The following is a 12,687-nucleotide window of genomic DNA, read 5'->3' as shown; positions in this document are numbered from 1 at the left end:
AGATTGTTGATTATTTTGCAATTTTTAAAAAAATATTTTACTTTCATAAAGTTATCATACTTTTTAATATAACTGTATTAAATAAAAGTATGTTTTTTATGCACTTCTGCATTATTTGCACTTCTGTTGACTGTCAGCACTAAGGGGCGACATGGCCCCCTCTGTTGTCATGAATTTTTGTGTTGGGAACTGCAGGGCTGTCTAAGCCTGCAGTTACCTATTACTTGCCATGGCCGTGTCAGGCAGCCTCCCCCCCATGTACTCTATATCTGAATATACAGTATCCTAAGGAATGGGACCCTGCCTTGTATAGCTTTGTGTGGCAGCACTAGATCAGAACAGGAGATTGGGAACTGCAGGGCTTAGAAATGAAAATCTGATATATATATATACCTTAATGAAAACATGGTATTAAAAAACTTTTTTCCCCTCTGGAGCACCCATTTAAATCTGCACAAGATTATATGAATTTTATAGTTTCTATGTTCAAATAAAATAGAGCTGAAGCATTATGGTGCAACCAGTCTTATGTAATTTTTCCCTGTGAACATGTATCTCCCTTTTTACATACTTCTAAGTTTACATAATACTGCCCATTTATACAGTACATAATAGCATGACCACTTATTATGACCATGTATCAGACAGGTAAATACAGTACATATTAGAATCAGTCAGTGAATAAACAACAATTAAACCAAGTGACTCAGTGTTGATGTGTACTATCACTGTAGTCATTCACTGTCTCTATCTTTTCCTTGTCACTAAGGTCAATATAAGCTTTTTTCTTGGTCTAAAAATTCCCTTTAGCTACTTAAAAATGGAGAATGATAAAGATTATTTTTTTTAATCTGCTTTTATCTTTTAATTATAGATTTTTTTTATTCTATTATGGGAACAACCCTCTCGCCTGAGCTTCTTGCCTTCTCCACATTGGCCTCTGCAGTGGTCACAGGGCAAGTCTAAAACATTCTCACATAGAAGCCAATGAGTCTGCTCCTGAGTACAAGTGCTTATGGTCCATGTTGCTCCTATAAAACTTATCTCTTGAAAAGATTAAGGCAGGCTCTATAAGCACATTTAACATGGCAGGCACGGAGGCCTAGTAAAGGCCTCTGGTTTTAATAACAGATTGGCACCCTGTCCTCACATTGCATTGGTATTGATATACACATTACATTGAAATGCAAAATAAAAGCCCTCCTAGATCCAACTGTATGTACCCGAGTAGAGTTTGAAATTTCCTTTGAATAAAAAAGGTAGGAATGGAATAAGAACCTTGTTTAAAGCTACAAACCTGTATTCACTATGAATAAGGCCACAGTCTATTATACAGAAGTTTATTTAAGAGGAATAAAAGAAAGGAAGTTAGCTAAAAAGAAAATATCAAAACCAAATGTTTCAAAGGTCTTTTGCCTTTTTGTCAGCGGATCTTTAAAATATGTCGCAACAATGTTGTTATCTTATTATTTGATTTGCTTTTGCATTTATCTCAGAATTGTATATTCAAGATCCTTGCCTGTAGTTTTATTCAAAGCAAAAATTGATTTATTTGAGCCCATATTCCCTGGAGAACCAGTGCCAACACTAAAGGCCCTATTCCACGGGTCGTTTAGAGGAGCAATATTGTTCGTATTCGGCCGATATCGGCCGCTACGAACGATATTCGTCCCGTGGAATAGAGTGCAACGATCAGCCGACATCGTTCATGTCGGCTGATCGTTGCAGTCGCTTGTTTTTCAACATGTTGAAAAACAAGCGACTGATATAGCAGCGATCTGCTGCCGTCGCTCCGTTGAATAGGAGCATCGGAAGCAGGCGCTGCTGTATCCTATGGGCTGCCCGGACGATCAGCGATCCCCCGGGCAGCCCCCCCAGCAGCTCCCCGCCGCCCCTTCCGCACTCACCCGCTCGCTGACGCCGCGTTGAATAGCGGCTGCAGCGAGCGGGGAACGAGGAGCAAACGCGCGCTAATAGCGCTCGTTTGCTCCTCAAAACGACTCGTGTAATAGGGGCATAAGCTTGTATTTTACTAGCCCCATACAAAGACCAAGCAACTAGCTCACTGGAGATCCTGATTGGACTAATAATAATAATAATAATATTTATTTGTAAAGCACTAACAGATTCCACAGCACTTTTGAACCGGCATGCTACTATGAATATATATATATACACAGTATATATATATATATATATATATATATATATATATATATATATATATATTCATTCATTTGTTAAACATCAAAAAGTCAATATATATATATAAAAAAAAAAGTATAATCCATGTACAAAACTGAACCATAGTATGATAGTTTGTAAAGTCATTGGCCCTGATGAGAAATGTCTCTAACACTATCATTTTGTGCAATGGTGTAGCAGATAAACAAGTTTTTGCTCACAGTAAACAAGTTCACTCCCATGCAAAGCAGCTATAAAAACCTGGAAATGAGTAGAAGTAAAATATAATATGAGACAAGTGCAGCCCAAGAGTCCTCGGAAGCAAGACCAATGGGAAAAACTAGACCGACTTGTTTCTCTTCAGGTGTGAGGGTGCTAAACCAGATGTTGAGCCATTTGTTTCTTATGTTCATATTTTCAGACGTCTGGAAATTATTTGGTGTCCGCCTTGTAGGACATCCGTCATTTAATACACTGTGTGCAAATGACGTCCGTTATTCCATAGACTTTAATGCAATTAATTGAAGTTAGTTAAAATGATGCAATAATGGACTTTTTTTAAAAACAAAAAAGGACACTTTTTTCTTTTTTTTTTTTTTTTTTTTTTACTTAATGTAAAAAGAATCTCACAGAGACATATCAAAAAAATTGATTGGCATCTCCTGAGACTCCCATAGATCAGGAGAATGAGGAGAAGTGCACGGCAGGTCATTTCACTCTCTGATCTGTCCCTGCTCATTCTGCTGATTGAGGCCTCAGACATGACATTCGACCAATCTAAAGTCCCCGTGGTATGTCAAAACTTTTTTTGCAATGACAGGTATGCTTTAACTCGATTGTAAAAGAATGTGAAAACGCATAGTTGAAGAAAGCTTTGCATAGTTTTTCTACCACTCCCTTGGCTTGAATGTGAGAGCAGACTGCAGCTTCTGTGATCTGTAGTCCTTGTAAAAATGTTGTATGTGCATTGCTGTGTGTGTAATAGGACCACACTGAGGCAAACTAATGCCAAGGAAAGGCCCATGTGACTTGGCTGGATGGAATGGAAGATTTTGGGCTGTGTTTTGTAGGGAGTGGTGTGGTTGGGCCAGCAATTGGGGAAAGGTTATTGTCTTAGCAGTCAGGGTGGTAGGGAATCCTTGAAGTTGATGACAAAAGTGTTGATATAATGGGCACTGTGTTGGGGATTATATACAGTATGATACTATAGATAGCATATGGGGAAAATTTTTCCCTTTTTTCACTGGTTTTGCAAGGTGTTATGTGAGCAGAAGGGAAAAAATAACTTTCTACTGCTGCTGCTGCTACAAAGATTAGAAGGGAGCCTTGACCTGCTCTTTTTCTCTATCCCATTCTCCTCCATAGAACAAGCTAAGCCTTAACCTTACTTTCTGTGTTCTGTCTTTGTCTCTCTGTTGCTAGAGACAGATTTCCCCTAACATCAGCCAGTGAATAGCAGATTAATTGGCCACTATGTGTCTCATAAAAGTGAGACACATAGTGTCCAATACTTAAAGCGAATGTACCATGAATAGACCAGCACAGTCACAGGGATGCTGGTGCTCCACGGATGTCTGTGTCGTTGTCCTTGTTTTGAACCCCGGCCTGGTTCCTGCACACGGCACCAGATCTGTTTCTGGGTACCCACATGGCCTGAAGCACTTGAGGTGAACCCGCCCTCCCCCAGTGTGATGAAAGCCCTTCTCTTCTGTGATGCGGCTTCATTAGAATGAGCTGCTTTTCTGAGGTAGGGAGTCATTTTTGGTGAATTAGGTGATTTATCAAAAATGTTACAGTTCACATAGGAGGGAAGGAGGGAAATATACATAGCAATAAACAGTAACAATCTGTGAAAAAAAAAAAAATAACCGTTAAGCCTCATGGTCACAGTAAATGCAATTTAAGCAATAAACAGTAACAATCTGTGGGAAAAAAAAAAAAACGTTAAGCCTCATGGTCACAGTAAATGCAATTGATCTAGAATTATAGTACTCATAATAATTATAATCAAGATTTGAATTGTCCAAAATGTAAAATTCTGATTGTTTATTTTCAGACATCTGATCTTCTAATCACATCTCTAGGAACAAACCATTATAATTAGGCCCAAGACCTTGATGATTGTAGGCACATTTCTAACACCATTATTACATAGAGAGAGCAATGTCCTTAGAAACATGTCCGGCACAAAACATCCCCTTGATGTACTTACTAGAACATTGTTTTGTGTAGAGCTTTCAAACAGGCAAAGCAACAATATAAGTCATTGTCACTGCCGGCATTTCCAGGGACTCTAAATTATAGAAGTAGCGTTAATTCACAAGCCTTCAAGCAGAACAACATACTTTCTTTATATTCAGTTTAGCAGGTTGAAAACAACGTATTCCTCCAGGGCAAAGGCCTAAATGTAAACTGATCTGTTTGTAGAAATGACCAAGCCCAGATTTTTTTCAAGATATAAGTAAAAGAGAAGTAAAGACAATGCACTTGGTCACAAGCTGATCTTGTCCCCATTTTTCTTCTATTGAAGCGCCAGAGTCTAAAATGAGCCGGAATCAACATGTTACAAGCTCATACGGAGCATCTTCCAAAGGTTTTAGCTCATCCTCTCTGGGAGGCAACAGCAACAGGATCAGCATCAGCTCATCTGCTCAACGTGGAGGTGCAAATCTTCGCTCTGCACCTGTCGCAGGCTTTGGTAGCAGAAGTCTTCTTAACTTGGGGGCTAGCAGCAAAAAGATATCTGGTGCTGGGTCTGGATTTGGCAGCTTGGGAGCAAGTAGAGGATTTGGTGGTTCTGCAGCTGTCTTACCATCTGCAGGCATTGTAAATGTGACTGTCAACCAAAACCTCCTAGCTCCCCTTGCAGTAGATATTGATCCCAACATTTCAGTAGTCAAGAGAGACGAAAGAGACCAGATCAAGACCCTTAATAACAAGTTTGCATCTTTTATTGACAAGGTACAATATTTAACATATTTAATCTTTCATAATGTATCAGATTCAGCATTTCATTCTATTGTAATGCTATTGTCATTGTTATACCTGCTAAGCTTGTCATTGTGCATACAAAATTTTTCTTCATCTGTCCATCATGTGTTTGTGTTGCTTTGGTAGTAATCTACTGTTCTATAAATTGTAATACAATGCATTTGAATTACTATACATCAGCTTTATACATTATGCATCTTGTTCTCTTTCCGTAGGTTCGCTTCCTTGAGCAGCAAAATCAAGTTCTTGAGACCAAATGGAACTTGTTACAGCAACAAGCGGGACAAGCAAGTACAAAAAATGACATTGAGCCCCTCTTTAATGCTTACATTAATTCATTGAGGAGCAGGCTGGATGGCATTCTGGGTAGCAAAGGCGGTCTTGAAGCAGCAGTACGAAATGAAGAGGATCAGGTTGAGAATTTTAAATTGAAGTAAGTTCATAAGACAAGTAAAACCTTTTTATGTGTCCTTTAGATAGAATTAAAGGGAGTGTATCATAATTTTTTTTTATCTTCATTATAAAATAATCCTGATATCTTGCAGTTTTCATTCTCACCACTGGGGCTAAAACTAAGCTGAGACTTCCTGTTGTGAAGTGATCTGTACAGCTTTGCAGTGACACCACCAGTAGAGGAGACAATAGCAGCTCCCTGTGGAATGACCTCTTCAAAAGTCAGAGCATGCTCAGTAATATTTCATATCCATCTTAAGGGGACAGAGTCTGTCTATTGTGGTCTATGTCCATGAGTCTTGCTAAAAAGCATGTCACTAAATGCTGTTAAAAACAGCACAGGCAAGATGACAGGCCCCATAACAATGTACAAAAAGTGAAATAAAAAATATTGTGTCAGAAAATAGAAACAGATTAGAGTATTATAATAACTTTTACTACCTGACTTTAATCAGTAGAAGAAAATTTAGGTGACACGTTGCCTTCAATATATTTGTTAAAAGGGATTTCCAGAATTAGAAAAACACAGCTACTTTTTCGCATAAAGAACCTGTCCTCAGGTTGTGTGTGGTATTACAACTCAGATAAATTCATTTCAATGGAACTGAGCTGCAATACTTCACACAAACTGAGGAAAAGAATGGCGCTGTTTTTGGAAGATAGCAGCCATGTTTTTTAGGTCTGTATAATCTAAATAAATTGCATGAATAGGAGAAATTCTGATAAATTATCCTCACATTACTTATGGTCACTGGTGATTTTCTTGCCATAAACAACAATTTATTTGCAGCTCAAGGCTATGTTCACACAGCGTGTCTTTTCGTAAAAGTACGGCCGTTGTTGCAGTCGGCAACAACGGCCGTACTTTGTACAAAAGGACGCGCTGCCTTATGGCAGCCTTCTATGGGATCCTGGCCGGAGCGTATACACATAGTATACACTCCGGCCGGGATCTCTTGCGGCACCACAAACAACTGACTTGTCAGTTTTTTGTGACCGCTATTCAGTAAATACTGGCTGCAGAAAACCCTGTCAGTGCACGCTGTGGAGCGAGCCGATCTGGCAGAAATCTGCGGCCCAAAAGATCTTTTAAGAGACTGGCCATTCCGTGACCCGGCCGGGTCATGGAACAGTCGGTCACTTACGTTGTGTGAACATAGCCTCAGGCTGGGTTTACACACAATATATTTCAGTGGTCCTCATATTACAACCTCAACCAGGAGTGGATTAAAAAGACAGAAAGGCTCTGTTCACACATTGTTGAAAATGAGTGGATGGCCGCCATATAACGGTAAAGAACTGCCATTATTTCAATACAACAGCCGTAGTTTTAAAATAACAGCAAATATTTGCCATTAAATGTCGGCCATCCACTCAATTTCAACATTGTGTGAACAGAGCCTTTCTGTGTTTTCAATCCACTCCTGGTTTTGGTTGCCATATGAGGACCACAACACTGACTGAAATATACTGTGTGTGAACCCAGGCCAATAGCAGATCTGACAGCAGGGAAACAGGGATGTAAAAATGTACATGGCAAGATGGGACTATTTGTCATGAGTCTGGGCTCACCTTTTTTTTTTTTTTTAAAAGGACTTTGAAAGGACGTTAAAACAATACTGTGTATTTTTTTTTTTAAATGACAGATGTTCATGCAATATTGGCCACGTACATTAATTTGATGACCAATGCAAACAGTGGCCGTTAATTTATACAGTGTTTGAATCAATGGCCGTTTTTCCATAGACTTCAATAGAAATCATTAAAGAATTAAAATAAAGGCATTTGTTTTAAATGAAAATGGGGGTTGTTATTTTACAGCATGTGAACATGATTTTAGGCAGCCCATCTTCTTCTGTTCAATGTTTTTTATTGAAAATCAAGGAAATGAGTGCTCAGCTAGTGACAGGCGGAGGCAGGTCACTGCTACAGTCCCTGATTGGCTGAGCAGGCATCACCTGCATGTCAAGACCTGAACAGGAAGTGGAGATTAGGTAGGATATATTTTTTTTTAAACCAGTCTCATACCAGTCTCAGTCACATGGTAACAACCACTTCAACTGGACTATTTTGAAAAATCTTATTTCATAGTCAACAATTTTGATGATATGGGTTTCTTAGGGTATTTGGTTTGTGTTGTGTGTATTATAAATATAATTTAGACAAATCATGAAAATTATTTTCCACTAGGTTTGCAGATGAAATTAACCGTAGAACTGCAGCAGAAAATGATTTTGTTCTGCTTAAAAAGGTATGTGCCAAGAATGAAGTGCCAAGTCAGCCAAGATACCTAAGATAATGATGTGCATTAAAAGCACATGCTATAATGCATCATTTATTTATATACAGAGGATGTATTTAATGAGGGATCATAGTCTTCTATGCTTCTTCCTTCAATCTTTCCAAAACTAATTTGATCTTTTCTCATCCCATATTGTGCCATATGGCACTGGGTAGCTATCTTTTTAGAAGACATTTTCGAGTAAGGAATAACAGTGGTTTATTGACAATACATAGCAAAAGTACTTTTTCATGTATTGTAGAAGACTTAAAGGAAAAGTCTGGAGAAAGATTTTATTAATGTGTTGTATTGCCCCCTAAAAGTTATACAAATCACCAATTTACAGTTATTACGGGAAATGCACATAAAGTGCTTTTTTCCCAGCACTTACTACTGCATCAAGGCTTCACTTCCTGGATAAAATGGTGATGTCACTTCCTGGATAACATAATGATGTCACAACCCGACTCCCAGAGCTGTGCGGGCTGTGGCTGCTGGAGAGGATGATGGCAGTGGGGCACTGAGGGACACAGGGCACTGGAGGGACACTGAGCTATGTAGCCAGCAGGCTCTATAACCTCAGTATGTTTAGGTTATACATAAAACAATGTGACATTGGAAGACATTGGCAATGTTTTTTTTAAGCTGGGGTCAACCCTTTAAACATGTATCACATCTGGCAATATGTTCATATTATTTTCTTACATATATTGCAGAGAATAACATTTCTTGGAAAGCCTAAAAACAAGGATAAATGATAATGAATAAGTGTAAAAGCACAAATCTCTGAAAAGCTGTTATTGCTGTTATCTTTATGGGAACCTAGCACTTTAATATATGTACAGATTTTAGTATTAATATTTCATATATTGTTTTATATTCTTAATTCTTAGGATGTCGATGAAGCCTACCTGATCAAGGTAGGCCTGGAAACTAAACTCAATGGACTGACTGATGAGCTCACCTTCCTGAGAGCTCTGTATGAACAGGTAACTATGAGTCAACGGTAAAGATCTAAATAGAAAAAGATACACTTATTGACAAAGAAATAACCAACCCAGATAGAAATAACGGATTGCTGCAAAACTCTGCATGCGGTTATGTCTCAAACAGATAAATGTAAATGATTACAACTGTGGTCCCACTAGACAATGGGTTTTGCCACAAGTGTTTCACACGCTGCTTTTTTTTTTTTTACAGGCTCTCAGATGCTACTTTTGAATAGTGTACCTCTTGATGATAGATTGTTGACATACCACAATGCACTCAAAGACATTTTGTTTTGTTAACATTGTTTCAAAAGGGAGAGAAGCATGTAGCAGAGAGAAGCATGATGGTAATTTAAATGCATTGCCCACAACCTACAGTATGCTGTTGTGATGAAGCTGTTAGGAGGTGTTGGGGGCAGGGGTTATGTGTGGGCATGCCCATACAGCAAACAGGCCCCAGACCGCTTACACAGGCCACTAGTAGAGAGGATCCTCCTACTGTTTCTTTGTCTATTATCCAGACACTATTGGTACCATTGACACACCCCTGCCTTTGCCTGGCCCATTTTCAGGACCTTAGTAGAATGCCATTTGGTGTCACAGAGGGACATAACCATCCAGTGATATGTGACATGTGTTTTCTCTCATGGTAGGGCTTCCTCCTTGCATTTTTAACTCCCACAACAGGAGGTTCCGAGGAATGTCTCCTTTCAGATTGCAATATTTTCTTGCCCTGCCCGATCACATTGATAGGACCATCAGATGACATCAGTGTTGGACTGGCCCACCAGAGAACCAGAGCATCCTCCGGTGGGCCCTCAGCTTTAGAACCTGCACAAACACTGACTGGCATGTTGTTTCTCTCTGGTTCTTCATTGGTGGGCCCCCAGGATTATTTCCTCCGGTGGGCCCCAGATACCCCAGTTCGACACTAGATGACATTATTAAATCACACTTGTTTTTCTACATTTTTATCTCCTTTCTGTAATTTTCAGGAGCTTGGTGAAATAAAGCAACAAGCATCTGACACCTCTGTCATTCTATCGATGGATAACAATAGGTCACTGAACCTGGATGACCTAATTGCTGGAGTAAAGGCTCAGTATGAGGAAGTGGCCAACAAGAGCAGAGCTGAAGCCGAAGAGGCCTACAAGAATAAGGTTAGAATATGTGTTCACACTGCACTGGAGCCCTATTTTTTATATTAGTACATTGAATAATATGGAGGATGACCAATCAGCGTTCTTCTTCTCTGGAACAGTCTGTGCTGAGCACAGGAACAACTGTTATCCCTTCCTGCATCTAGTCTCCTTTTTGCTGTTAATAAAGACAAAATGGCCTTAGTGACAGAGCCTCAAGTGCAGTTTTCCAGGAAGTGAGACACCTAGTGGATGAATGTATAACACTGTATTTCATATAGAGAACACCTCCCCTGCTGATATACCATTATTTATTGGTAATGATAGTGCCCATTTAACTGTTATTTTCCCAACAGTTCCAGCAGTTGCAAAGTGCAGCCGGCCAGCAGGGAGATGAGCTGAAGAACACTAAGAATGAGATTGCCCAGCTCAACAGAGGAATCCAGAGACTTAGAGCTGAAATTGAAAGTGTAAAGCAACAGGTAAAGTTCTTTTTTTTTATAGGTTTAAAAACTAATGTGATTGCTTTTTTCTTTGGTGTTTTCCCTTACCTTCACCATGCACTATATTTAAACAAGTGTAACATATGACCGATCTATCAATGCTTTGGACTTTTCTAGATTGCCAAGCTTGAATTATCCATTTCGGAGGCTGAGGAACGAGGGGAACATGCTATACGTGATGCCAGGAGTAAGCTGGCCGAGCTGGAGGCCGCACTGCAAAGAGCCAAACAGGAACTGGCCCGTCAGCTTAAAGAATACCAGGAGCTATTGAACCTCAAGCTATCTTTAGATGTTGAAATTGCCACCTACAGGAAACTGCTGGAGGGAGAGGAGAGCAGGCAAGTGACATTGCAGCCATAAAATCTGTGTATGCCTGTAACTTTATTAGAAGCCAAAGGAAAGCTAGAAAGGACGCAACCCACAATGTAATTTCAATGTGCTGGTAATAATTTTCATGATTGGAAAAATGAAATTCTTTTCTTCTTCTTTTTTTTTAATCTCTTTAGGATATCAGGAGAAATTACTAATCAAGTCAATGTCTGTAAGTATTATGTATTAATCTTGTAATATTGTTATTGTAATCTTATAATATTATTTATGCTGTGGCATCAGAAAGAATTAAGAGCTCACCTGTATTTTAAAGGGAAATTTTTTATGTGTCTGTTTAAGGAGTTGTGGCATGATATTATTTCTAAGTTGTAAAAATAATGCTCATGGTGTGAATGGACCATTGAATTTATTCCCTCCAAAATGGAGGTGCGTTAGAAGGACATCCCTTTTCGTGTAGGTCAGCCCATGTGAATGGCATTTTGAGCGATGCCACCTAAAGCTTTGGTTATATTATAAAATATATGTCCAAATCTTATACAATAAAAGTTATAATGACAAGCATGCTTTCATGTCAAGTTACCTCCTAATAATAAAATATAGATATTAAGCCCAATTGATTTGTTATTGGACTTAGAGGAAGTAATGGCAATGGAGGTAGAGCTTAAACTTTTAGAGCATTTATACGTCATGTGGGAAAAAAACAACTATCAATCTTCTGGTGAGAAGGTCAAGAGAAAAAAAGTTTAGTATAGGTCAAATGCAAAAATTCTAGATAAAATTCTACTTCTTCTTACAGCTGTTGTGAATTCTGCACCTGGCGGTGGTTCCTACTCTGGCTATGGAGGGAACATTTCAAGTGGATCGGCATCTGGCGGTGGTTACTCCTCTGGCTATGGAGGCAACATTTCAAGTGGATCGGCATCTGGTGGTGGTTTCTCTTCGGGCTATGGAGGCAATACTTCAAGTACATCTGCTACTCTTTCCAGTGCTCAACAACCAACAAAGAGACGTGCAGCAGTCAAGATCATCTCCACAACTGAACAGAGATCTTACCAAACATCTTAAAGCATTGGTCTTATGAATGAAAGATTAATGTGCAACATTTGCTCTGTAATCATTATAATCCTGTGGCTAGACAATGGAATGAGATGTATTCTATGAAAGGGGAGTAGGAACAAAATGGTTAAAACAGTAAACATATCCAATATATGCAACTTAAGGCTATGTTCACACGCTGTATTAACAATGGCCAATTATGATCACTAATTCCAGGCGTAGGTAGAGTTAAACAATGGCCGTTCACGCGGAAGGGCGTTGTTTGTATAGCGTGTGAACATAGCCTAAAGGTTACATTACAATGATATGCAATTGTCATGATTCCTAAGGAATAGTAAGAAATGCTTTACAACAATGTCAAAGTGCAAAAACAATAAACCTCAGCATGTAAATAGAAAATATTCCATTAATAATCAATACAACAAAGATCCTTGAAGCCTACTTTCTTTTTGTAGAATATGAACTTTCACATTCGGTTTGGGGTGTTTTTTTTTTCTTTTCTGTTTGTTACCAAATGTTTATCCTTCTATGTAAAATTTGAATAAAGCATGACTGTCTAATAAAAGCCATATCTGTATCTAGAATAAGTGACCACTAAATGCAGAAATTAATGCTAACAATACACAAGAGAGGGCTTGGCCACAATAATGTTTAGTTTTCAGGATTTTTTGTTTTTAAACAACATAGTAGAAATAATACTGAGAGCACAATTGAATTTTTTTTTATATTTTGATGGGGTTCTAAAAATGGCATAAACACTC

The 12,687-nt window shown here is 38.7% G+C and overlaps 1 protein-coding gene across 1 annotated transcript; it reads left to right on the top strand.

Annotated features, from left to right (window-relative positions):
* The first annotated feature begins 4,719 nt into the window (after positions 1-4,719).
* On the top strand, positions 4,720-11,935 carry LOC138794155 (keratin, type II cytoskeletal cochleal-like). Its single transcript, XM_069972923.1, has 9 exons — positions 4,720-5,145; positions 5,391-5,608; positions 7,819-7,879; positions 8,803-8,898; positions 9,894-10,058; positions 10,394-10,519; positions 10,658-10,878; positions 11,047-11,081; positions 11,667-11,935. The coding sequence occupies exons 1-9, from the start codon at positions 4,729-4,731 to the stop codon at positions 11,933-11,935; spliced, it is 1,608 nt and encodes a 535-aa protein (XP_069829024.1). The 5' UTR covers positions 4,720-4,728.
* The last annotated feature ends 752 nt before the right edge of the window (positions 11,936-12,687 follow it).

The sequence above is a fragment of the Dendropsophus ebraccatus genome, chromosome 5 (assembly GCF_027789765.1).
Source record: "Dendropsophus ebraccatus isolate aDenEbr1 chromosome 5, aDenEbr1.pat, whole genome shotgun sequence".
Lineage (NCBI taxonomy): Eukaryota > Metazoa > Chordata > Amphibia > Anura > Hylidae > Dendropsophus > Dendropsophus ebraccatus.
The sequence above is the reverse complement of the archived record's forward strand: the minus strand, read 5'-3'. Positions and strand labels throughout refer to the sequence as shown.

What these genes read in the sequence shown, in the direction of transcription:
- LOC138794155 (XM_069972923.1), top strand. Translation starts at nt 4,729, where the DNA reads ATGAGCCGGAATCAACATGTTACAAGCTCATACGGAGCATCTTCCAAA. An exon ending in GTTGAGAATTTTAAATTGAA is followed by an intron (nt 5,609 to 7,818) that starts GTAAGTTCATAA and finishes ATTTTCCACTAG; the next exon opens with GTTTGCAGATGAAATTAACC. An exon ending in TTGAAAGTGTAAAGCAACAG is followed by an intron (nt 10,520 to 10,657) that starts GTAAAGTTCTTT and finishes GGACTTTTCTAG; the next exon opens with ATTGCCAAGCTTGAATTATC.